Consider the following 25,072-nt stretch of genomic DNA (forward strand, 5'->3'; position numbering starts at 1 on the left):
TTCGCTCTTGTTTTAATCCATATCTCACAGCAAGAAATAAGTAATTCTTTTTTCCCCTTTTTGTTAATTACTGGTTCAAAACCACGACACCATCACCCTCAATGTCCACGACAACAACTTCTGTGCCGTGAACCCCAACTTCATTGCGGTGGTGACCGAGTGCGCGGGCGGTGGCGCCTTCCTTGTCATTCCTATCAAGCAGACAGGCAAGCTTGATCCACATTATCTCAAAGTGTGTGGGCACAAAGGAAATGTTCTGGACATCAAGTGGAACCCATTCAACGACTTTGTAATAGCCTCATGTTCAGAAGATGCCACAGTTAAAATCTGGGACATCCCAAATCACTTGCTAAAAAGAAACATTACCACTCCGAAGAAAGAACTTCTTGGGCATACTCGAAGAGTCGGTCTGATTGAATGGCATCCCACAGCTGAAAACATCCTCTTCAGCTCTGGCTATGACTACAAGATCATTATCTGGAACCTTGAAGTCAAGGATGCTATTCTTCGAAAGCCAGTGAAGATTCTTGATGCTCACAAAGATGTGGTCCTCTCCATGTCATTCAACACAGATGGCAGTCTCCTTGCCACTGCCTGCAGGGACAGAAAGATACGTGTGATAGACCCTCGTGCTGGAACAGTCCTACAGAAAGGAAACTCTTATTGGTTACTAAAGTGCTACATTACCATCATTGGTCAGTGGGGTTCACCACCCCCTGACTTTCTCCTGCAAGGAAAACACGGGAACAGACAAACAGCACCTGCAGGCTGTTTTCTGTCTTTGAGGATTGTTTTGAATCCTCCCATGAAATTCCCAGGCTAGCTTCTCAGGCAGGTCTGGCAGGCCATGGGGCCTGCAGCTTGCTCTAAAGCTAGCCTCCACAATTCACCCTTTTGGTTTAGGAAAAAAATAAAAAATGTACAGTGTTTGTAACATCCTGCTGGGCCCTGCAGGAGGGAGAACAAACACGGCACAAGTGGTTTATTTTCCTAGATATTGGAATGGATATTAATTTGGAATTTTGGTTTATGATGATGTTTAAAGATTGTTTTCCTTGCAAGGATTTGACGGTTGAGTCAAATATCCTTAACTCATTGAACTAATACAAAACATTGTTAGTCTGCTCAAACTGACAGTCTAACTTGTCAATATAGTAGTTTAAAAGAACACTAAAGTGGTACAAAGTGAGCAAATTTGGGACTCGCAGGGATTGCAGGACTTTGGTGCGGTTCACCCCCTGCAAGGCGGGGGGGAACGCGTGCTGGCCGGGGCACTGCTCGAGCCCCGGCACCGTCTCGCGGGGCGGCTCGGGTTCGCAGGAGAAGAACCTGGCAGCACAAGGCTGGCAGAACTCGGCCCGGCGCCTGTAGCACGGTCCGCGCGCGCGTGGGCCGCACTGACGGGCGCGAGGGTGTTAAGAATAATTAGAAGACTGTTACCATGTTACTGTTTGTAAACCCCTTACTTACCTTGTACCCCTGTCCCAAATTGCTGTACCCCGTATTTCTTGCTCCTTGTTCAGCCAGGCCCTGCTCCCACTGCTCCTAGACTCCCACATGGCAACACTGTACCCCTGCCCCAAGTTGCTGTACATTGTTCAGTTGGGCCCTGAGGAGGAGGATGACATAAGGACTTCTATGTAAACGAAAGAGACCAGAGACTCACGGGACGCACCCAGACTGGAAAAAACCCCGAGACAACGAGCCACACAAAAGGGAAGGAATAAAAACAGTACCATCGAACAAGGAAGACCCAGAGGAGTCCCCTGACTTCCTTCCAGAGGCCGACATAACCACGAGGGGACTCGACTGGGATGACACCCTAGGCTACGAGGCCAAGAGAACGAGACTTCCCAGGGACTCCCGTGAGGAAGGAAGGCCCAGCTCTGCCCTAGTGACAAAGCTGCACGGATCCTCCTCTTCTGCGGTGTCCAAGTGGGAGCAGTGGCGGTGTGCGAAACCCCTCAGGCCCCCACCCCAGAGCTGTCCTGTTTAATAAAGGCCTTTTTAAAAGGAGCTGGTCTCCTGGCCCGTTCATCACAGCTTGGAGGCTCGTCCAGGATAGCCACGCCCTGAAGAGGACCAGGGACGGGACGGCCGCCCGCCCTATCGGGCCTCCGGGGGACAGCTGGCTATATTGGACCCGAAGGACAGCCTGGGATCAGCAGCGCAGAAGAGCGCCGGATTGGGTAAGCCACCGGTGGCGGGAGTAGGAGGCGAACGAGTGTGGTGTGAGTGAGACGGGGGCTGGCAGCTCGGACCCCTGGGGCGAGTGTGGACTGCCCAGTACCGCGGTTCCGGACTCCCGCGAGGGGGCCGGCCGGGAACGGCAGGAAGCGAAAGAGGCCCAATTGGGCCCAGAGAAACGAGTGAGGCGTCTCCTGGGGATAAAAGCCCCCCTCTGAGTGTGCAGAGGGTACCTAAGTGGATGAGTGGCACACATAGGGGTAGGCCCCTCTACTGAAAAGGGCTAAGCGGCCTAGGCTGCTCTGGGCATGTGGAAGGCCTAGGCAAGTGAGGGTCACACGCAGGCAATCTAGGTAACTCCCGGGGTGGTGTGTGGGGGTGCCTAGGTTAGGTGTGAGTGAACACACCCCCCCCCGCTTGGGTACTGAAGACGACCTGACCGGGGAATTGGAATTGGGGGTCCCCAGGCCCTACCGGCACCAGGCGGTCAGCGAAGGGCCCTCGCTTCCCAGGGTCTGTGACACAGGACGTGCTGAAAGGCTCTAGTTGTCGCGGCTCAGTCTCGGCTCAGGGGGTTCCTGGGAAGGGAGGTTGTCAACCTGCTGCCAGAGAGCACAGGGGCAGGTAGTCTGCGCGGGCGGGTAAGGCAGCTAGAGTAATACACTCACGCATCCCTTAGCCGAAGCCATTCCCTGGTGGGCGGAGTGGCTAGGAGGCAAGGGGGAATTTTCCCACCACTCACTTACACTCAGCCCTCGCGCAGAAGCTATTCTCACTGGGGAAGGGGGATAGTCAGGGAGCGGAGGGGCAGGGGGTTCCGGGGTGAGCCCTGCTGACCAAACCTTGTGGACGGCACTGAGACAGGGACGGGGGAAGGTCCCAGGAGTGTCTAGTGCTAGGGTCCCCTCGACGTCGACCCAGGAGTGCTCATAGTCTTCGCTGGCAAGGGGGTCAGGGAGGCGAGGCGCGAGGGGAACGTGATTGGGGTGTAGGGAGGGGCAAGCGGAGCCTGCAAGCCCCAGAAAGTTCGAAGTGTGAGTGGAAGGCCGGCCGAGTGTAAGAAAGGGTGCAGATTCCTGTGTGAGATTGAGTGTATTCCCTAGTGTGAAAGGAGAGAGTGAGTTCCTGGAGTGTAAGTGGTTTTTTTGTTGAAGTTTGAAAGGTCAGTTGCCCATCATTACAGATTTTCAGTTTGAGTAGGGGCACCTTTATAAAGTATAGTTTAAGTAAGGGCCAGTTTTAAGTTGTTTAGAGGTTGTGTTGCCTGTCAGTTCTAGTTTCGTTCGGGTAGAGGCACCATAAGTTTTAAGTTAAGGCCCATAGACAGAAAGAGCAATGGGACAGTGTCTAAGTAAGAGTGTAGGTCCCAAGGAGAATGAAGAGGCCACCAGAACCATTCCCCCTGATAGCCCACTAGGGCAAATGTTAAATTGCTGGGATGCACAAGAGGCCACCAAGGGCCTAGACCGGATCAAGATGATCCATTACTGTATAGAGGTCTGGCCCAAACTAGAGATGCAAGGACAATGGCCTTGGTATGGTACTAAAGATCCTTGGATGTGCTCCCAAGTGTACCAGCATCTGAAAACCAGAAGAGGCTCGAGTCCAGAAGAGATCAGTTATGAAGCCATGTGGCTGAAAGAAAGAGTGGACACAGAGATGGTGAAGGTATGCAAGTTAAAGGAACAGAAGGGAGAAGGGAAAGAAAGTAGGAAGCAAGAAAAGGAGGCTAGTGAAACAGGTAGTAGATGGGACCCCCTAGATCATCTACCCCCTCCTCCTGCATACCCAAGAGCACCCCAGACTTCTTCTCCTAATTCCCTGACTTTTTCCTCTTCTGCATCATCCCCACAAGACCCTTGTATTTCCAATTCAAACCCTCTCCACCCGAACCAATCCCCCTCTACATCTTCAGCCTCCTCTACCATCCCGATACCCTTTTCCTTAACACCACCACCATTGGGGGCCCCAGTCCCTTCTAATCTACTTGTTACCTCTCCCTTACCTCCAGAAACGCCTATATCAGACCAAGTTTCTTCTCCCTCGCCTAGCACTGTCCCTTTGCCCCCTCCCAACTGGGAGCTGAGTACCCCCAAGGTTAATCCTCCTCCTAACAACCAGCAGGTCCTTATGACTCCCACCTCTAGTCAGGAACAGGATCTTGGAGATGGACCCTACTGTCACACACGATCTAAGACAACTAAGCTCCTTCCCCTAAGAGAAGTCCCTATGGGAGGAGTAGCTGGAGGGGTAGGGTTTGTCAATGCCCCATTGACAGCTTCAGAAGTTTGGGGATTTAAGAAAGAGCTAGGGAACCTAGTTGAAGACCCAGTAGGGATAGCCAACCAGGTAGACCAGTTTCTGGGTCCAAACACTTACACCTGGGGGGAGTTAAACTCTATTTTAAATATCTTATTTAACCCTGAAGAGGTCGCCATGATCCGTACTGCAGGGATACGGATCTGGGAAAGGGAGAATAGATCGGGACTCCCAAGATATGGGTTAGTGAATACCATTGATTCGGATAGGGGATCCCATTTCACCTCCCAAGCCTTACAGGCCATTGTAAAGGCTCTAGGAATAAAATGGAGACTGCACACTCCATGGCACCCCCAGAGTTCGGGTCGGGTGGAACGTATGAACAAGACATTGAAAAATGTGTTAACAAAACTAACAGCTGAGACCCAGATGAACTGGTTAAGGTGTTTGCCTCTTGCCCTCTTGAGAATCAGAACCAGGCCACAATCTGACCTTGGGGCCTCCCCATACGAAATGATGTTTGGGCTCCCCTTTCTAATGACCCCTTATAGCACTGGAGATCATATAGAAGGGGAAGAAATGGCTAAAAAGTACCTAGAGACAATTGGAAGGACCCTAAACAACTTAAGAAAGAGAGGATATCTCCCCCAAACCTTCCCACTTGACACAAACATCCACCAGATCAATCCGGGGGATTGGGTATTGATTAAATCCTGGAAAGACACCCCCTTAACCCCAAAATTTGAAGGTCCCTTCCAGGTCCTGCTGGTGACCCACGCTGCTATTCGGACCCAAGAAAAGGGGTGGACTCACGTCTCCCGTGTAAAAGGACCAGTATCACCTCCTCCTGACTGTGGACAAGGCACAGAAAAATCCTCCACGAATTCTCCCAAGTGGACTGCCATTACAGACCCTACCAGTCTAAAAGTGACTCTTAAGAGGCAGCCAGAAATAGACTGAGAGAAAAAGAATTGAAACAAAGACTGCAGAACTCTGCTGAGTGTGTTGGTTTAAGCCGGGAGTGTTCTTTAAGTTGTTGTTGTGGTTATTGCTGTTAAGTATTTTGATGTTAGTAAAGTTGGTTTAATAGGAAACCCCCCCATTAACTTCTCCCACAGAACATTCTCCAAAAAGGCAACTACATTAAAGAAAAGGTGGGAAGAGAAGGACCATACCATCTCTCCTGATCCCCATCTCTCCCGATCCCCAAACCTAAGAGGCAAGACCGGGTGAGGCTAAAAAGGAGGTGAGCCATGAAGCTCCCTAAAATGAAACTAGCTCATACCGGACTCTTAGGTGGACTGATATTGGTCCAGCTGGTGAGCCTTGGGATAGGGGGCGGTGGAGAAGCATGTACAAAGTGCTACTATCCCCTATATGATGGAGAGGATCTAGGATCACTGATGAGAGTCCACACAAACATCAATCCCACCTGTTTTGATCATACCCAACTGGAAACCTGCCAGGAGGAGGGAAAGACATATTGGATTACTAGAAATACTGCCTCATTTAGGCAACGCCTGCTTGGAGAATGCCCTGTAGGAGAATCCTGGCTCTGCTTTGAAGAAGAAGGACTGAATGATGTAATAAAGGAAAAACAACTGAGGATAAAGAAGGGTAATCTGGATGAAACACTGGGTAAGAACCTATTCATTGACCTGATGGAGAGAATCAGCAGAGAGTTAAACTTAACCAATTGTTGGGTATGTGGGAACACCCAGATGTCAGATATTTGGCCCTGGGAAGGGATCAGCTTGGCACCTTTAGACATTTTAAGGTGGAAATTAACTGAGCAGAAATCCCAGATGGGGAACAGGGGACGAGAACAATGGGATCTGAAAACAAGGGTGATCGGGGAAGAATGCATTAAAAGGACAGGAAAAAGATACAAAACCCCTGTGGGAAAAATGGCCTGCAAAAGATACCTAACTGTGAAAGACTCAGGTAGCAGGTGGATCCCCCAAGAACCAAACAGGTATTGGGCCACTGGGAGAAAGGAAAGGGGGTGTATTTATCATGAGGGGTACAAACTGCATGAGTGCGCAGAAAAGGGAATAAACCCTTTTTGGGGGTTAAGAGAACTCTCAAAATATTGGGAACATCCTACCGACACACAGGACACTTTTTGGAAGGCCCCTGAGTATTTATTTTGGATTTGTGGGAGCACTGCCTATACCCAGGGGATTGGGTGGGAAGCTGCACAATTGGGATAATAAAGCCTGCTTTTTTCCTCCTACCCAAGGAATCAGGGTCATACTTGGGAGTCCCCTTGTATGATAACTTAAAAAAAGGCAGCCGAAAGAGGAGGCATGTAATAGACCTAGGAAGTAATCAAAAATGGAAGGGGAAGATCTGGACCCCTGAAGAAATAATTAAGACATATGGACCGGCCACGTGGGCCCAGGATGGATCCTGGGGGTATCGTACCCCAGTCTATATGTTAAATCGAATCATCCGTCTCCAGGCAGTATTGGAAGTGGTGTCAAACAGAACTGCCCTTGCTTTAGACCACATTAGCACCCAATTGGCACAAACCAGGGCGGTAGTCTACCAGATTCGGCTGGCAGTAGACTACCTATTGGCAGATGAGGGAGGCATTTGTGGGAAGTTTAATTCCTCCGAATGTTGCCTGGAGATAGATGATAAGAGTGAGGTAATTAAAAACATCTCAAAAGAAATACGAAAGGTAGCTTATGTGGGCGCCCAGGAATGGACTCCTCTGGTGAACTCAGACTGGTGGAATGACCTTTGGTCCTTCAAGGGAGGGTGGTGTTGTAGTCTAGGGCATTGCGCTGCGGAAGAATTCGGGATGTAACGGGAAGCTGCTAGACCCCCTCTCTGTTAGGACAGCAAAACCTGCAATTAGCCAATAGCACTTAGGTGTGACGTATGTAGATGGGAGTAACACAATGACCCTAGGTTATAAATTGTCAAATTCCCCTGCAATAAACGCCATTGCTTCGCCATCCATCATATTGATGTCTTGTGGGTAGATTGGCCAGGGTGGCCCGGGAGAGAGGCCACGGGCTGGCTCCTGGACTAGGGTGTTAGCCTTGCTTGGAAAACCCACAGTTACCTCATAAAGCTTCTTGATACATTGTTGGATGAATGTTTTGTCATGAAGGGGCCTGGGATCCTTTATCTTTTCTGTCCCAAACACACCGTGCTGGCTGCTGCGGGACCCTCCAGCCCCACTCGCTCTAAGGACAGACAGCAAACACAGGTCTTGTGACAATACATAGAAAGGAGAACACTCTTCATGTTTAAGTCACAGCACGAATGCTATGTTGATATTTTCTTTGCATTTGTTATACAAAGTGATACTTGAAGTTTTCTCTTCATTTAAGGTGATTGGATAAACATCATCGACGTGGAAGCCACAATGCCACGTGTGCAACAAAGGGATTACTGCATCCTAGATGAATAATGTCATCGTTTTACTGAAAGAAATAAACTCTTAGAGAGCAGAAAACAAACCCAAAGATGAAGAAATCATGTTGGTGACTGTGAATAAAGACCAAAATATTTAAGGACTATTTAAAAGGAATAGACTCCTGCAGCATTGGGGGTCCTATGAAAGAAGATACCCACAACACAGAAAGTCATGAGCTAAGCAGAAAGATTTTAGATTTTCGGAAGGTTGGTACCTCAGAGAGAAGAAATTAATGCAGAGTATACTTTAGATGTCATTCTTCCTTAAACAAAAAAATGTAATGGGATACTCTTAAGGTCTGCAGTGCACGTCATTCCCAAAAGAAAAAAAAAAAGCTCCCAAAGCAATTCCTGCTCCACAGCATTATTGTTTATTGATCAAGGACTGGAGGAAGGCAGAACTGAAGGTCTGCTTGCCTCGGATCCATTATTCCCTATAACAAAAACCGGTCAAGAAAGAAAAATTCCAAAATTATATAGGACCATTTTTGTTTTAATATACAGTGCAGAGAACAAAACCTGTACATACGTGTTCCCAGAACAGCTGGCTTTTCCTTCTGAAGCTCCAGATGTAGCTTTGCTCATGGTCCGCTTCCCAAGGGTGCCTCTGTCCTTCCTTAGGAATAGAGAGAAGGATTCAAGTGACTGTTTCTACCAATTCATCTCTTGCTTTTACAAGAACTATACATGCACTCATATATTCCTCAACACCTTCATCACAGCAACATCTTAGAAAGGTCAGCTCATGCACCCAGCCATCTCCTAAGCAACACGTAACAAAGGGTTACCATTTGAAACATGACACAGGTATACAAAAAGGTTAAAGCAAGTAGTGTTGCAAAACTGGAGCACTTGTGCAAACACCCTTGGCTGTAAGGAGACTTCTCACCGTTTCAGTTTTTTTTTTCTCAGTTTTTTTTTTTCTCAGTTGCTACTCCCACACACTATGATAAATCTCTTCATAGAATTTCTATTATAATTTCTATTATCATAGAATTCTTCTATATAGAATTAGTTCTATATAATTATTTTTAGCAATCTGACAGGCAAGACTTACATCTGAGGTGTTTGAAGACCCATCTTGTTGCTGTCCTCCACTCTCAGTGCCATCATAGATTGTTGGCTGCTGCTTCCAGCAATACTTGAGCTTCGCCTCATTGTGACTGCTGTAAATCTGAATAAGAATGTCTATTTTGGAATATTTTACAATAGTTATTCCAATCTATTTGCTTACTTACACAAGCACTCAGAAAATGAGAATGCAGTGAAAGTATAATCCATTCAAAATGGCAAAATAGTGATCCTCAGTTACTGCAGAGAATGAAAACACTGATGATGGTGTGGGAGAACTGGGCAGAAATGATTGTTAAACTTGTCTTAGAAATTATACTTTCATTTAAATTTATTTTATTTTAAATTGTTAATAATTTTATTCTAAATGTCATAAATGTGTGTGTTCTGTAAACATAATTTTAACTTAAATGCACTTTTAGAGAACAAGTAGCACAACACAACTGAAACACATGGTTAGGGCTTATTTTTCGCAGTAATGTTAACTTTTCAATAAAAACTTCTTTTTGAGACATCACTACATTCTTGACGAGTGTCTGTAACAAAACTTACTCTAAGGGATCCTGTGATGTTGAAACTGGGAAACTGATTTTGGTTTTTCATTGCTATATGAAGTTTATATAGATATAAAATATGGGAAATATCATAGATGTGTTGTCCTTTGTGGCAGCAGAGCCAAGGAGACAGCTGTGGGCTTAATAGAACCTTATTCTGAAGTGTTCTTTCAGCCAAGATGCTTGACTTCAAATTTATTAGCTGAAAAAGAGGCACATTTGATATTTGCATCTGTTGTCAACATCTGTGGGTTTTTTTTTAAGTTGCAGATGTTTTCATTACCAGTATCTGAAGTAATTTATCGAACAGCTTCTTTATCTGCTTTAGCTGGAGGCTATAACTAAACAAACGCAGTGTACAGTTAATTTTACATAAGCTTAATGTTTCCGAATTAATTGCAAAAACAACTAAATAGATGCAAAAATATTGAAATTGCCCTTAACGATGTTTTTAATGTTCTTTTAAACAGGAAATTGCTTTAAAAAACACACAAGACCTGCACATCTCACGGCCTCCAGAACACTACTCCTGTCTTGTCAGAGATGTAGAAATACTGGGCTGGAATAGGTATGATTATTTTAGTTCTTAACAAACATCATCTTTAGAAATCTATTCCTCTTTCGTATTTGTGAGTTGAACGTATCAGGTGTGCTTGTTCTGTTCATTTACTCTATTCAGAAACTGACTTTGCTTTGTTTTTAAATTAAAGACCCCCAACAAACCTGTATCAACTGAAGGGATATTTTCTGTCTCAAATAACTAAGCTGAAAGGTGATACTCTACTAAGAAATCACTTCTTCTTTGACCTATAAACTACTGGTATATTAAACATATTTAATGTCAATATTAGTAGTTCTCTTTTTCCCTATTTTGTACAGCTAGTTGTGACTATTGCTATAGATTATGGTTGACCGTCATGTACCTTTATGTTTGAATAAAAACATTTCATATGTTTTTTAGAATTAGAATAATAACTTTTTAAGAACCTGCTTTTAAGAACACAAGGATCTTCTTAGAGGAATTTATTATTTATTCCACAGAAAGGTAAATCCACCAAAAAAATTCATGAGTGGAGGGGAGAATATGAAAAACTCAACCCAAAACTTTAGCAAGTGTATACTGTGCTAAATGAAATAAAGAAGCCTTAGTTGTAAGAACAGTTTTGAGTTTTCCCATCTGATTTCTATATAGATAAACAAGATGTGACTAACATTAAGTGGGAATTTGTTTTGAGGGCCCACTTTTATTTAAAGATGTAAAACACCCTTGTGAAATCAGCTGAAGATTGTGTCGGCGATTGCCATTGTTAATATGTAATTGTGCCGTATTCTATTTAAATTTCACAGACTCAAATCGAAGAATATCAGGTAAAATTTCTTAAACACACGGGCAATAAATTTTCAGTTATGTTTGTTCTCCCAAAATGGATGAAAAACAAAAACACCAACCAAAAAACAAACAAACAAACAAAAAAACTCAAACCCAAAACACCAAAATCTTGAAGGAAGGTTGGAGAAGTCAGTGATTAATCAAAGGACTATGCTACGCGTGGGGAATCACATCGGGTTTACTCCGACGTGGAAGCAGGATGACCTGGACAGGCAATGTGAAGTCCATTAGCAAGTCACACCTTTGATTTCGGAGTGCTTTTAACACTAAAGTGACTCTCTAAGAGACCCTCTTAACAGAGACTGATTGTGAGTTGTAAGTGATGCTTTATTTGCTTGGCAGTTACAGAACATCCTGCAATGATCTTTCAGCAGAACTGCCTGTGTTTGGTGCTGGTAGTGAGGAGCAATCACTGCTCACACCTTGAGCTTTAGTTAAGGATTTTTTTTTTTAGGACAAACCCTTGCTTGTTCTGTACCCCAGATTTACTCATTCCTAGCAAGTTTTGGGTCATGCTGAAAGCTGACTGCACCCAAACCCACCTGAAAAATTGGAAGTTATTGGCTCTTCTAATACTTCCCCTTAATGAAACTGGTTGAGTCAGTGACAATTTGCCTGGGAAGGCAAATTACCAACTATAAAACACCTTTAGGACTCTTATCACCCTCATGGGGATTCATAAAGGTTGCCAATATCTCTTAAGTCCATGTTGTCTCAAATCTCAAAGCTCTTTTGCTTGATACATTGCCATTAATTTCATATGAAATATCTTCTCCTCTTGCTTTCTCCATTTCCAGGGAATCCTGCCTGGTCCTATGCTCTCAGTCATTCGTCTGTCATGCTGGACTTCAGAGATTTACCTGAGGCTTTCCATCTTTATGCTGATTCCTTTTATTCCTTTTTTTGTATTTTTCTTTTTTTTTCCCTCTGATAAAGTGATGGAGCCTAGAGAGGTATAAAAGTCTGTTTAAGTGAAATGTACACAATTCCGTATGTGTTTATACAAAAAGTGTGACTTTAAGCTGAAAGAATCCAGCCTTTTCTTATAAATCAAGATTGAAGTGGTCCAAACAAGATGAATGTCAGAACAGGTAAAATCCCTGACACCTCAGCAGCAGCCTTTGAATTTTTCTGTTTTCCTTTGCTGTGGATCTTTGGAGCAGAGTGCTGCAGGCTCCAGTTGTGCTTTGGTGTGGACACTGCTGCATTTTTCACTGCAGCATCTGTGCTGGGCCTTAGCTGCTGGTTCAGGAGGCAGTAGATGGAAGGGTGGTATAGAGGTAGTTTCTCATCTTTATAAAACTGGTACACTTTCGAGGTAAAGTTGGAACGAAGCAGGATTAATGATTCTTCTCCCCCAGTCAGAGAAAGAATCCTCTAATTCTTTCTAAGTATATCAAGTTCACCTGGTTCCAGCTGAATGACACTTTTATCAAGACTTGTCTTTCTTTCAGCTCTTGTGGAGAAATAGTCCCAGAAATCTGCAGGTCTCTTTAATATTGCATTAATCAGCATTAAACATGAAATGATCTCTCTCTCCCTTCTTACTACCACTACTGCTTTTTCCATCTGTATTTTTAAGTTGCCTCCTATTGAGCCTATTTATGCAGATAATTTTCTTCTTTTCACTTCCTTCCTAGGGATGTGCAACCCTTTAGTGTACATCTACTTTTTCTTCCCCAAACCTCTACAACTCCATTGCCAGTTTCACTTGAGAGAACCGTGTGCCTTTTTCTACTATGTAGCGGTTTAAAAAAGTAAATGTTGCTTAGGCCGGCAAGCCTAAGATGATCTCTCTGAACTCTGTTACACCTTTTCATCAGCCTGGGTGATAAGTTGTGCAATTATCTTGAACTGCTTTTTATCTTTACACAGGAATGAGATAGTAAAAATGCCGAAATATCCACATGCTCAGTTTACTGGTAAATACATGGAGAGGTTTGAACCTTTTTGGCAGTTGTTGAAGCTACTAAGCAGAATCCACCTTTAGAGAACAATATATTTTACAATTGTATCCATCTTCAGTGTGGTGGGAGGCACAAACCAGTCACATCTAAAGCAAAGATTCAGAAGTTTTAAAACTCACTCACATTTAGTACGTACTTTCTGCTTGTTAGGGTGCATGAATACAGTGTAAAACTGACATGAAATGAAGGCAAATCATCATAAATAACTCATTTTGTACCTGCTTGGGTACTCTTTTCTGCAGAAAATTGATTTCAGAATATGAACCAATATGCACTGAATTTCCCACAATAATAGCATTGATAATAAAAGAGAACTTCATTGAAGAGAAAAGCAAATCAAGAGCATGAAAGTCTCATGGAGTATGAAACCGCCGAAATGGATCAAAGATTTGAGAGGATGCTTAACGTGTACATAAGTAGAGGCTGGCAGGAACGTGCTGTGTGTGTGTCAAAGGTTCCGGTGATGGAAAACTGAAACACGGTGCTCACTGACCACAGCACGAGCCCTGACACACACTGTAAATAACCCAGAGATCTATGACTGCATTAGGCACGAGGCTGGTGTATTAACAGCAGTAAATCTGCAGCAGTAGAAATGCTTGGCATATAGGATTCCCTCTGATTAATATTTGTAACAGACTAATCAGAGTATTGCAGACCTTTCAATCTGCGCTTCTTGCAGGGCTCTGAGAGTTTTCTTCTCTATTCCAGAGTGGCCTATGTGGACACTGGGCTGACCACAGTCAAGTTAAAAGCTGAAGACTTGCGGTTGACAGCATCTCATCACTCTCAAGATAAATGCAAAGGTAAATTGATGTGGGACAAAATACCTTGAGGCTGCCTTGAAATAAATCCATTTTTCTTAATTCATTAGGATTTTAGAGGATTGGTTTGTTTGCTAGTGTGTCTGTTCTGCAAGGTGATAGGTCAGTTATATTTTCCTTATTTGAGGGTTTTCAGACTGACTATATTTAAAATTAATATTGGATTATGGTTATCTGTAAGATGCAATAGTGCATCACATGAAAAAAACTTTGATATTGCACTAATTTTACTGGATTGCAGACAAAGCCACCTGGGAGACTTTCCTTCATTATCACTCCATCCAGAGACTGTGCGTAGAACAAGAATTAGAAGATGTTGGGTTGGTTATTAACAAGTCTTGCTGTTTAAGTCAGAGATGTAAAGATTTATGAAAAACTAAAGTCAGACAGAAAAATTATTTCTTTTTAGTCTAAATAAATGTCTCATTTTGACAGTATTTGCAAATCAAACCACTGGCATTTGCAGAAAGAGAACAATTTTAATTCTTCCTGGTACTTATCACTGAACTCAAGTTACAATGTTTCTTCATAGACTGTCTCATTTCAAGGCATAAATCTCTCATCAGAGACTGTGAATATCCAGGCTGTGTGGTGACAATTGCTTGTCAATAACTGTTGTCTTCAGAAAATCAGTCCAGGGGAAAAAGGGATCTAAAAGTGTCTGGGTGTTGTTGTTTGGGACTATCTGTGGCCCATCATCTTGAGTTATAATATTGAAAGCATGAGGAGGGGGCACAGTATTGTAGAATAAAATCCCACCTTCACAGGCATCCTCTTCTTCTAGAAACCAGGAGTTTTTCAGTCTTGCATAACATGAACAAGCTTCCCCTTTGAAAGGGGAAAAGGAGGGGAAAATATACCGTTAGGGAATGAGTGTTGCTCAAGTGGATTTTTAAAAAGAGTAAAACTGTTCTACATGCAGAGAGTAATGAGTGCATAATTAATTTGCTAGTCAGTCCATTATTAAATACACTGATGGAAGAAATCCATCAGGAAGTACAATTATGGTCTATTTAATGTGCAAGGAGAGGAAGCAGGTTGTGTTGTTTATAAGGGATAAATACAACGCTTCATGTGACACTAGAAATTACGTGCAGCCTGTTGCCCTAAGGCTTTCTTGCTCTTAGGACAACAGAAGTAAAGTATTTTTCCTGTTTGAAAGTATAAAAATGCAGAAAAACTCACAGTGCAATATTCTTTTTTCCCAAGCAGCTGTCACGGTCAAACACTGACACTTGTGCATTGGCTGGTTCTGTTCAGCCTTAACTTAGCACTGTCCTGAGAGAATGGAGGTTCTCATTTTCTGTCCTTGTACAAACTTGTGGGGTTTTTTTGATCGTAATAAAATAGCTGAATATTCTTCTTAGCAGAAGAAAGCACCATCTAACAACTAAAGATGTATGTAATAAAAAGATTAGATGATCAGACTTGTCTGTTTTAATAAGTAATCGTCTTTTTTCTCTTTTTGCTTCTTTTTTTTCATTTTGTTTTCAAGTGTTTTCAATGATGAAGGCTCAATTACCTGTCCTTTTGAAACCATGTCTGGCATTTAAACTTGCCAGACAAAATTTGTGTGTGAAACATTGTTTTGGTGGCGTGGGGATTTGATTTGCCTTTGTACGCACAGACACTACATTTGAGAAGACTTGGCTGAAGTATTTTTTGGGAAGGCATTTCTTTCGATAACATACTTTAATAAAAGTGTGTTTATCTTTGTTATGCTCTTTCTTTGATTAAGATCAGTGTAGGAACATTTCAGACCCCAAGGCTTCAAATAGGCCACTGCAAGGATTTGCCTGTTGTGTAATAATTAAGACACTTTGGTAATTATCTGAATGATCTGGCAAAGGGTATGAAAATGCTTTCTCTAGATAAAGTTAGCTGCATGCTCAGAAAACCAATATAAATATTGTATTCAATAATTGTTTAAATTGTCCTAAAGAATGATAGGATGATTTCTGACACACACATTTGATTGTAACTGTAATAAGCTAAGGTGTTATCAAACATTTTATGGCTGTTTTTTTTTTTTTAAATACAGCCTTTTAAAAAATTTTCACATTGTTCTCTCTTAATTTGGCTTAAGGATTTGTTTTAATTTTGGTTCTATGTTCACTCGTCTCTTTCTAAATAGTTAAGTAGTCTAGATTACTTTCAGTTTTAAAAAACAAAACATTGCCAATCAGAACAAATAGTTTAGCTTAAATAAAAATTAGTTACTGATTAATTGACTGTTTGATTTTTAAACTTTGCTATCCAGTATGGGTAATTGAGGAGAAATTTGTAAAAATATTTCACGCTTTGTCTTAAGGTTTCTTTAATGTGCCTTTGTGACCACTGAACATGGAAAACTGTGAGTCTGCTGCCTTTACTAAATACTGATATTGTTGTGGTAAAGTTGTTAGAATGTTGTTAAGATAGTTTTTGTTAGCAGTTGATAGCTTAAAATATGTCTTTTCCCCTCTTTCAGTTGTGATTCCCCCCTGCCCCCCCTCCCCCCTCCGCTTCTCATTCTCCTGTTGTTTACCTGAAGTCAGGTTACCATGGTTACTGAAGTTTTTCTCCTCAGCTCCACTGCCAGAGGCCGGATGGAGTAAAGAGAGGACCCTGCTGGCATTTCCAGCTGCTTGAAGTTTCGGTAGCCTGGGAAAGTGCAGGGCTGGTAACAGAGAGAACTTTCTTTCCAACACGGGAGTTTTACCTCTGAGCTATGGCAAGGCCTCTGAGCTATGGAAGCTGGGAAGGTGTGCTTACCTTCCATTTCTTTCCCCCCCTGAGTTGCCAGGAAACAAGCCACCCCCCACTCTCTCCCCCTCTGCCCCTCTGTGGAAGATACTCCACCCTTTGGGATGCCACCTTTGTGGGCATTTGAAGAAGTTGGTGTCTGTTATTTCGTATCTTGGTGTGGGTAACCTTGATTTGTAGAAAGTTTGTAAGATGTACTTACTGAGAAAAATAATTGCTTCTCTCTCTGATGTTCCCTCCCTCCGAGAATCCCTGTTAAAAGAGACCCCCCAACCCCAAATCTTTTGTCTTTCGCCCTTTGGATTCCCCTTCACAGAAATAAACTGTGGAATGTAAACCAGGGAGAGAGTCCACCCCTGATTTCTTTTCTCGCTTTAGCGACTCGGATTCCTGAAGAAAATCAGTGAACCCCACAGACATATGCTGGCTCAAAACCGGAGTGAGGAGAAACCTCCTCACTGAGCTAGCCGGGCCACTCTCGGGAGGTTTGAGTCATGATATATAGAACATTTGCATGTAGCTTTCTTCTTTAAATGATAATTAACATTCAAAAGTATTCCTGAAAATGTTTTACAAACTGTTTCCTCTCAGAGGCAAGTTCTGAAAAACCCTTTAAATGCTCGTATTTTGTTATCAAATTTGGAAGCTGAGTATCTCTGACTTTAAATTGCTAAGAAAAATAATATTCCAAACAGTATTTTCTTTCCCTCCCTCAGTATCCTACAGAACCACCAGATTGCCTTGTGGATTTTCCTGTTCCATTTGCTGTTTCCTGGATGCCACAGGTAACTACTTGTCCTGGTTTAGGGCAAATTTGGGAGAAAACGTCCAATGGGCCCCCGCCCCGGGAAGCAAACCCACGTGGCCCCTTTCTCCCACCCCGCAACCGGTTCGGCAAGAGATTTCTCTGAGAGAAGTGGAAAAAGCCTGTTTATTTCACAGGCACAGCACCACCCAGCACAACAATGAACAATATCAAATTACAAAACCTCTCGCCCTTCAGAAGAGATGACAAAACTTCAGAGGGTCTCTTTCCTGTGGGTGTTTGCTCTGTTATCAGTCCCTCTGGCGCTGGAAAATGCCGCTGCCCAGGCTGGGCTCCCGGTAGTCCACGGGTGCAAGCTCCCGGTGCTCCCCTGAGTCCCCAGTCCAGAACAGGTTCGATCCGTTTCAAGGAAAAGGGAAAGAAAACAGTCCAGGAAGATGTCTCTGCTTTGGCTAGTTGGAAAGCCAAGGCGATCTGTCCCTTGTTGTCTGTCTGTCTGTGCTGTAGTCAAAACCCTGTCCTGGGATGCGGGGGGAGCAAGTACAGCCTCTGAGAACAGACTCGGTGCTTCTTCTCCACTCACTTTCACTCTTAGATGAAGTTTTAAGGATACAAAACCTATTTCTGGGCTAGGTGGACAAATGGGGATACAATTGAACATCACACCCACCCCAGGACATTCCACTCCTTATCCCCATATCGTCAACTTACTGCCAAAACTAACATTCTAACTCTGCACATATATACATGCATAAAAGCTTCCCCTCCGTTCCACCCAAAAAATATGCAAGCAATATATCCATCATGCCCCTGTCATGTCCCACACCAAACTACTGAATCCAGACCCCCACACTGCAGAGCTGCAGGATTCCCCACTCTCTCATTTTACTCACTCAAAGCACCATCTTTCACCTGCTCATACCTTCAACTTACACATTTCCTTCTATTTCATGTCTGCGTGGTTTAATGTACAGACAACTGCAGTAACCTTTTACCCAATGATCAGGTCTCCCTGAGGTACACATTGTGTTCCATCTCTCTGCATTATCCACCATGTGCAACCTGGTCCTTGAGCAAAGTCAGCCCCACAAATGGGTTTGTCTGTGCTCGAGGTAGAATTGACCCAAACTGTCTTCCCTAGCAGACCTCTGACATGGACCACTGGGACTTTGTCTCCGTCTACTACATGCAAAGACTCAGACCGGGCAGGACCTGCTCGGTTGGTGGAACCTCTGGTGTTGACTAACCAGGTGGCCTTTGCTAGATGTTGCTCCCAGTTTTTAAAAGATCCTCCACCCAGTGCCTTTAAGGTGGTTTTTAACAGTCCTGTCCACTTTCCCAGCTGCTGGTGCATGGTAGGGGATATGGTACACCCACTCAATGCCATGTTCCCTAGCCCAGCTGTTTATAAGGCTGTTCTTGAAATGAATCCCATTGTCTGATTCAATCCTCTCAGGGGTGCCATGCCTCCAAAGGACCTGCTTTTCAAGTCCCAGGATGGTGTTACGGGCAGCGGCATGAGGCGCAGGGTAGGTTTCCAACCATCCAGTGGTGGCTTCTACCATCGTGAGCACGTAGCGCTTTCCTTGGCGGGTTTGGGGCAGTGTGATGTAGTCCATCTGCCAGGCTTCCCCATACCTATATTTGGACCAACACCCACCGTACCATAGTGGCTTCAGCAGCTTGGCCTGCTTGATCGTGGCACATGTCTCACAGTCGTGGATGACCTGAGAAATACTGTCCATGGTTAGATCCACCCCTCGGTCTCGTGCCCACTTATAAGTGGCATCTCTCCCCTGATGACCTGAGGCATCATGAGCCCATCGAGCTAGGAACAACTCTCCCTTGTGTTGCCAATCTAAGTCTGTCTTTGACACCTCTATCTTTGCAGCCTGATCCACCTGTTCATTGTTTCGGTGCTCTTCATTAGCCCTACTCTTGGGGACATGGGCATCTACATGACGGACCCTCACAGACAGTTTCTCTACCCTGGTGGCGATGTCTTCCCACTCATCAGCAGCCCAGATTGGTTTTCCCTTACGCTGCCAATTGGCCCTTTTCCACCTTTCCAGCCATCCCCACAGAGCATTGGCTACCATCCATGAATCAGTGTAGAGGTAGAGCTTTGGCCACTTCTCTCTTTCAGCAATGTCGAGGGCCAGTTGAACAGCTTTGAGTTCAACAAGTTGGCTTGATCCACCTTCTCCTTCAGCAGCTTCTGAGACCTGTCGTGTGGGGCTCCATACGGCTGCTTTCCACTTCCAGTTCATCCCTACGATGCAACAGGAACCATCAGTGAACAGAGCGTAGGGTGTTTCTTCTGCTGGCAGTTGGTTGTACATTGCAGCTTCTTCAGCTCGTGTCACTTGTTCCTGCTCCTCTTCATCAGTGAGACCAAAGTTTTCACCTTCTGGCCAGTTTGTAATTATCTCTAAATAAATCTCTAAAATCCCAGGGGGATTTGGGTTTCCAATACGGGCGCGCTGCGTGATGAGGGCGATCCACTTGCTCTATGTAGCGTCGGTGGCGTGGTGGGTAGAGGGAACCTTTGCTTTGAACATCCACCCCAGCACTGGCAGTCGGGGTGCCAGGAGGAGTTGTGCTTCTGTGCCAATCACTTCTGAGGTGGCTTGAACTCCTTCATAGGCAGCTAAGATTTCCTTCTCTGTGGGAGTGTAGTTGGCTTCGGACCCTCTGTAGCTTCGGCTCCAGAATCCCAGTGGTCGGCCTCGAGTCTCCCCAGGCACTTTCTGCCAAAGGCTCCAGGACAAGCCATTGTTCCCAGCTGCAGAGTAGAGCACGTTCTTCACATCTGGTCCTGTTCTGACTGGGCCAAGGGCTACCACATGAGCAATCTCCTGTTTGATCTGAGCAAAGGCTTGCTGCTGTTCAGGGCCCCAGTGGAAATCATTCTTTTTTCGGGTAACCAGGTAGAGAGGGCTCACGATCTGGCTGTACTCAGGAATGTGCATCCTCCAAAACCCTATGGCACCTGGGAAAGCTTGCGTTTCCTTCTTGCTGGTGGGTGGAGACATTGCAATGATCTTATTGACGACCTCAGTGGGAATCTGATGCCGTCCATCTTTCCACTTTACTCCCAGGAACTGGGTCTCTCGAGCAGGTCCTTTGACTTTGTTCTTGATGGCAAAGCCGGCTTCTAGCAGAATCTGGATGATCTTTTCTCCTTTCTCAAATAATTCCATTGCCGTGTTCCCCCACACAATGATGTCATCAATGTACTGTAGATGTTCTGGAGCCTCACCCTTTTCCAGGGCAGCCTGGATCAGTCCATGGCAGATGGTGGGGCTGTGCTTCCACCCCTGGGGCAGTCGGTTCCAGGTGTACTGCACTCCCCTCCAGGTGAAGGCAAACTGAGGTCTGCATTCTGCTGCCAGGGGAATGGAGAAAAATGCATTGGCAATGTCAATAGTGGCGTACCACTTCACTGCCTTGGACTCCAGCTCGTACTGGAGCTCCAGCATGTCCGGCACGGCAGCGCTCAGAGGTGGAGTCACTTCATTCAATGCATGATAGTCCACAGTCAATCTCCATTCTCTGTCAGACTTGCGCACAGGCCAGATGGGGCTGTTGAAGGGTGAGTGGGTTTTGCTGACCACCCCTTGGCTCTCCAGCTCTCGGATCATCTTGTGGATGGGGATCACAGCATCTCGATTTGTCCTATACTGTTGGCGGTGCACCGTCGAGGTGGCAATTGGCACTCGCTGTTCTTCCACTTTCAGGAGCCCTACTGCAGATGGGTTCTCTGATAGTCCAGGCAAGGTATTCAATTGCTTAATGTCCTCTGCCTCCACAGCAGCTATTCCAAAAGCCCACCTGTGTCCCTTTGGGTCTTTGTAATAGCCATTTCGAAGGAAGTCTATGCCCAGAATACACGGGGCCTCTGGGCCAGTCACAATGGGATGTTTCTGCCACTCCTTCCCAGTCAGGCTCACCCCGGCTTCCAACAGAGTCAACTGCTGCGATCCCCCCATCACCCCAGCAATGGAAACAGGTTCTGCCCCCACATGTCCTGATGGCATTAGGGTACACTGTGCACCAGTATCAACTAAAGCTTCGTATTTTTGTGGCTCTGATGTGCCAGGCCATCGGATCCACACCGTCCAAAAGACCCGGTTTTCCCGTGCCTCTTCCTGGCTAGAGGCAGGGCCCCTCTAGCACTGGTCATCCTCTCCTCCCTGGGCATAGGTGCTAGAGGTTCCTTCAAGGGGATCATTCTCTTTTCTGTAATGTCTGGCAGTTTGGTCACGGGAGGTTGAGGCTACCTTCACTTTAGTGGAACCTTTCTGGTTACTGGTTCCCTCCCTGAGTTGACGCACTCGTGCTGCCAGGGCAGAAGTGGTTTTCTCATCCCACTTTCCCATGTCTTCCCCATGGTCACGCAGAAAGAACTACAGCTCAGTTCGTGAGGTGTACCCTCTCTCTCTCTAGCTGGGGGACGCTGGGCTTGGAGTTTTGGGCTTGTGACCCGCACTGGTGCCATATGGGAACTGCTCTTCCTCATCTCTTCCCTCATTTCCCTCATCTCCTCTTTGAGTTCCTTAATCACAGCGGAAATCTTAGCCTGCTGTGGGCCATGGACCATACTGTCGTAATTTCTAAGCCTGGTGGCGACAGAACCCACCGTCTCTCCACTGTTGTCAGCATTAATCATCGCAATGAAGGTGGTGTATTCACGTGGCCCTCGATTTGCCAGACTCCACAACATCTGCCCAGTGCACCTGACTTTGTCGGGGTCATTATCATGCTGTCCACCCCTTCCAAAAAGGACCTCTAATATCGCCACTTCTCTCAGCTGTTGGATCCCTTCCTCAATGGTTTTCCAGTCCCTTCTACGATAGTGCTCTTCCATTCTCTCTCTGTGGACAAACCTCTCTCTTACACTCATCAAAAGCCGCTCCCAGAGGGAAAGGGGCCCTGGCTCCCTGACGAATACCTGATTCACACCTGAGTCCTGGGTCAAGGGTCCCACATTCCTTGCCTCACCACCATCCAGCTGCACGCCTGTACCCATAAGGTCCCAGACCCAAAGTAACCAGGTTGTATAAGGCTCAAGCCCCCGCCTCACAATTTCTTTTTGCAAGTTACGGAGACTGTCATATGTCAGAGACTCAGTGATGATTTCAACTTCTGGCTCCCCTGTGGGTTGTGAGGGCCCTCCTTTCTTATCCTTATCAGCAGGGTGCTGTGATTTCATCTTAGACTTCCTCCTTTCCACAGGGGCAACAGCTGCTGGCTGTGACTGCCCTTGTGGTTCAGCTGGAACCTGGACGGTTGTAACGTCTGTGGGTTCCACTGCTGCATCATCACACTCTCCCTCTTTGGGGCAGGGGGAGGGTTTCTCAGCAGCTGAGGAAATGCACTCCTTTAGCATCTCACGCATCTCCTTCACCAGAACCTCCACCCACTCTGGGTGGTTCATTTCTGAGGTGGGCTGTGGGGCAGGGGCAGGCTCTAGAGCAGCACCCCCTGTCTCTGGGGCTGTGCCAGGCTCTGGAGCAGCATCCCCTGCCTCTTACCCTTTGTCTCTGAAGGCTAAGTAGAACAGGCCTATCACCCAGCTGCAAAGTGGCCACAGGCTCAGGAAGGAAACCCAGTGGGAAGGGACCAGCCAGACCCCAGGCTGGGGACAGAGTCCTGTTGCTCCCTCTGGGGGAGGGCTGGCAGCTCCAGGACAGTCCCTGCACTGTGTCCCTCCTGGAGCCCAGCACACCAGTCTCAGGCAAGGGCTCTCCTTCCCCTGGCAGGAGAATTCCTCAGCCTTGTCTTCTTATCATGAGCCACCACAATATCGGCATCGATCCCTGTCACCCCACAGGCAGTATTTTGACTTCTGGAATTCATTTTACCTAGCAAGGGACTCTAAATATATCCCAGACAATTTCCTCTCCTCATTTTTAATAATCTCTTTCAGCCTTAAATTAGCTTTTGAAAATATGTATTGGGATGATAGGCTTTTTATCACAGCTGATGGACAATATTCATCACACCTGTGTCCTACTCCTCACAACACACGCACATTCTTTACAGCAGTCCTGCAGCAATTTGAACACCACTTAATTCACTACAACCCCATCACTGTGTGTGCCTGCTCCCCTCAACAATGTCTCTGGTGATTTGTCACTTGGGTCCCTGCAGGCAGCTCTGGTCCCACCTTGCAGAGCCACTGTTGCCCCTTGAGCCATGGGACAGGATGGAATAGTCCTGCTCAAGCACGGCAGGTGTAAAGGATGCTTCACTCTCCTCCACCCTGGGAACCTCCAGAAGGCGGCAGGTGGAAGAGTAGAAGCAAAAACCCCTTCTGTGTCCAGGATCTCTTTGCTCGCTGGACACAGCAAGGCTGAGGCAATGTGCTGGCACTGTGCTGGCACATCCTCCCAACCCTGAGCCCTGGTGAGACCAGAGGGGATGGGGACAGGACCAATGATGCCTCTCTGGGCCCCCAGCTCAGTCAGGGTCCCCAGGACAGCAGCTCCTTTAGAAAAACATCTCCAGCAAATTCCCATTTTGCTAGACACTGCTATCAGGCCCTCCCCTGGACCCTGTTTGGGTGCTCACACCCAGCCTGGGGATTCAGGTACAAGGGAATTGGGCACTCATGCACAAATTAATCCAGTGCTCAGGGCTGAGCTGCAGCCCCTGATCAATGCTCCGCTCTCCCAACCTCCCCTCATGCTGCCAAGGGCTGAATGTGCTGGCCTGGGGAACCAGCCTGGAGGTTCCCATTGTGCCAAGACAAAACAAGGCACAGAAAGGCACAGAAGGTCCTGGTCAGGATTCCCTGAGACCTGGCAGCTGTGCTCTGCTCCTCACTGTGCTTCCACATGCTCTTGTCTCTGTACCCTGGGCTGTTACTCTGAAGCCACCGTGCTCTGGATCTCTGTCCTGCTCTGGCACATTTTGATCTGCAGGAGCTGCTTGGCCAGACAGAACTCAGTGCTGGCAGCTCTTGGCAGGGTTTCTTTGTCCAGCTGCGTCCTGTCACCTTTCAGAGCACTAATGAAGGAACAGAAAGACAAAGCAGGAGTGTCTGAGTGGGCCTGAGCTGTGCCCCTCTGCCCACGCTCCAGACAGAGGTATTTCCAGCTGCACCTTCCATTTGGCATTGATTACTGCCCGGGTTCTTGTGCCTTCATTTGCAGTCAGCAGAGGAGGCTGACTGACATTGAGACAGAACAGCTCCTCAGATCCCATCAATCAAGTGCCATCAGGATCCAGCTTCCTGGGCTCACAGGCCACAAGGTCACCCTCTGTGGGAAATCAGCTTTGCAGCTGAAGCAGAGCCCTGCTCCTACCCCTGCTCTCACCACAGCCCCAGTCCTGCTGCAGGGTGCACAGGGAGAAACCTGCATCTGCAAGCTGCCATTGGTCACTGACCTCTCCCTCCCGCCTCAGGGCTCTCAGACTATTTCAGGGACAAGTGGGAAGAAAATTCACAAATTTTGTATTTCGGGAAAGAGCGAAATACACAGGAACATCTGACAGCATCAGATGCAGAGCTTTTCCCCAGGGCACTGTTCAGTTTGGGGCTGTAATCAGGTCCCAGTCCTGCTCAGGACTCAGCAGCAGCAAACTGAGACCTTATTGACATTTCCAGTTACTTTCCCCACAGCAAAGGAATTCAATTCAAATTGTGTATGAAGCCCATTGGCTGCCCTGCTCAGCACAGCCCTGAGCTCTGCACCATCAGCAGGGTTTGTACTTTATTTATTGAGCCATAACTATTGACCTTTCCCTGGAAAGCTGCTCTGGACTGGTGGCTGTGTGACCCTGACGGAGCAGCCACAGCAGAGCACAGGAGCCCTGACAGCTGCAGAATTTCCCCTGGAAAAGGGAAGGATGCCTGGGATTTTGGTGTC

The 25,072-nt window shown here is 46.1% G+C and overlaps 1 protein-coding gene across 1 annotated transcript; it reads left to right on the forward strand.

The window, feature by feature from the left end:
• Nucleotides 1-76: 76 nt before the first annotated feature.
• Nucleotides 77-5,274, forward strand: LOC131591186 (coronin-2A-like; the record flags this gene model as incomplete). The annotated part of the gene is made up of 2 exons (XM_058861657.1): nt 77-2,189; nt 5,195-5,274. A coding segment is annotated over one exon (747 nt), but the record flags the coding sequence as incomplete, so codon positions are not given.
• Between the last annotated feature and the right edge of the window lie 19,798 nt (nt 5,275-25,072).

This window comes from Poecile atricapillus, chromosome 38 (genome assembly GCF_030490865.1).
Source record: "Poecile atricapillus isolate bPoeAtr1 chromosome 38, bPoeAtr1.hap1, whole genome shotgun sequence".
NCBI classification, from domain to species: Eukaryota; Metazoa; Chordata; class Aves; order Passeriformes; family Paridae; genus Poecile; species Poecile atricapillus.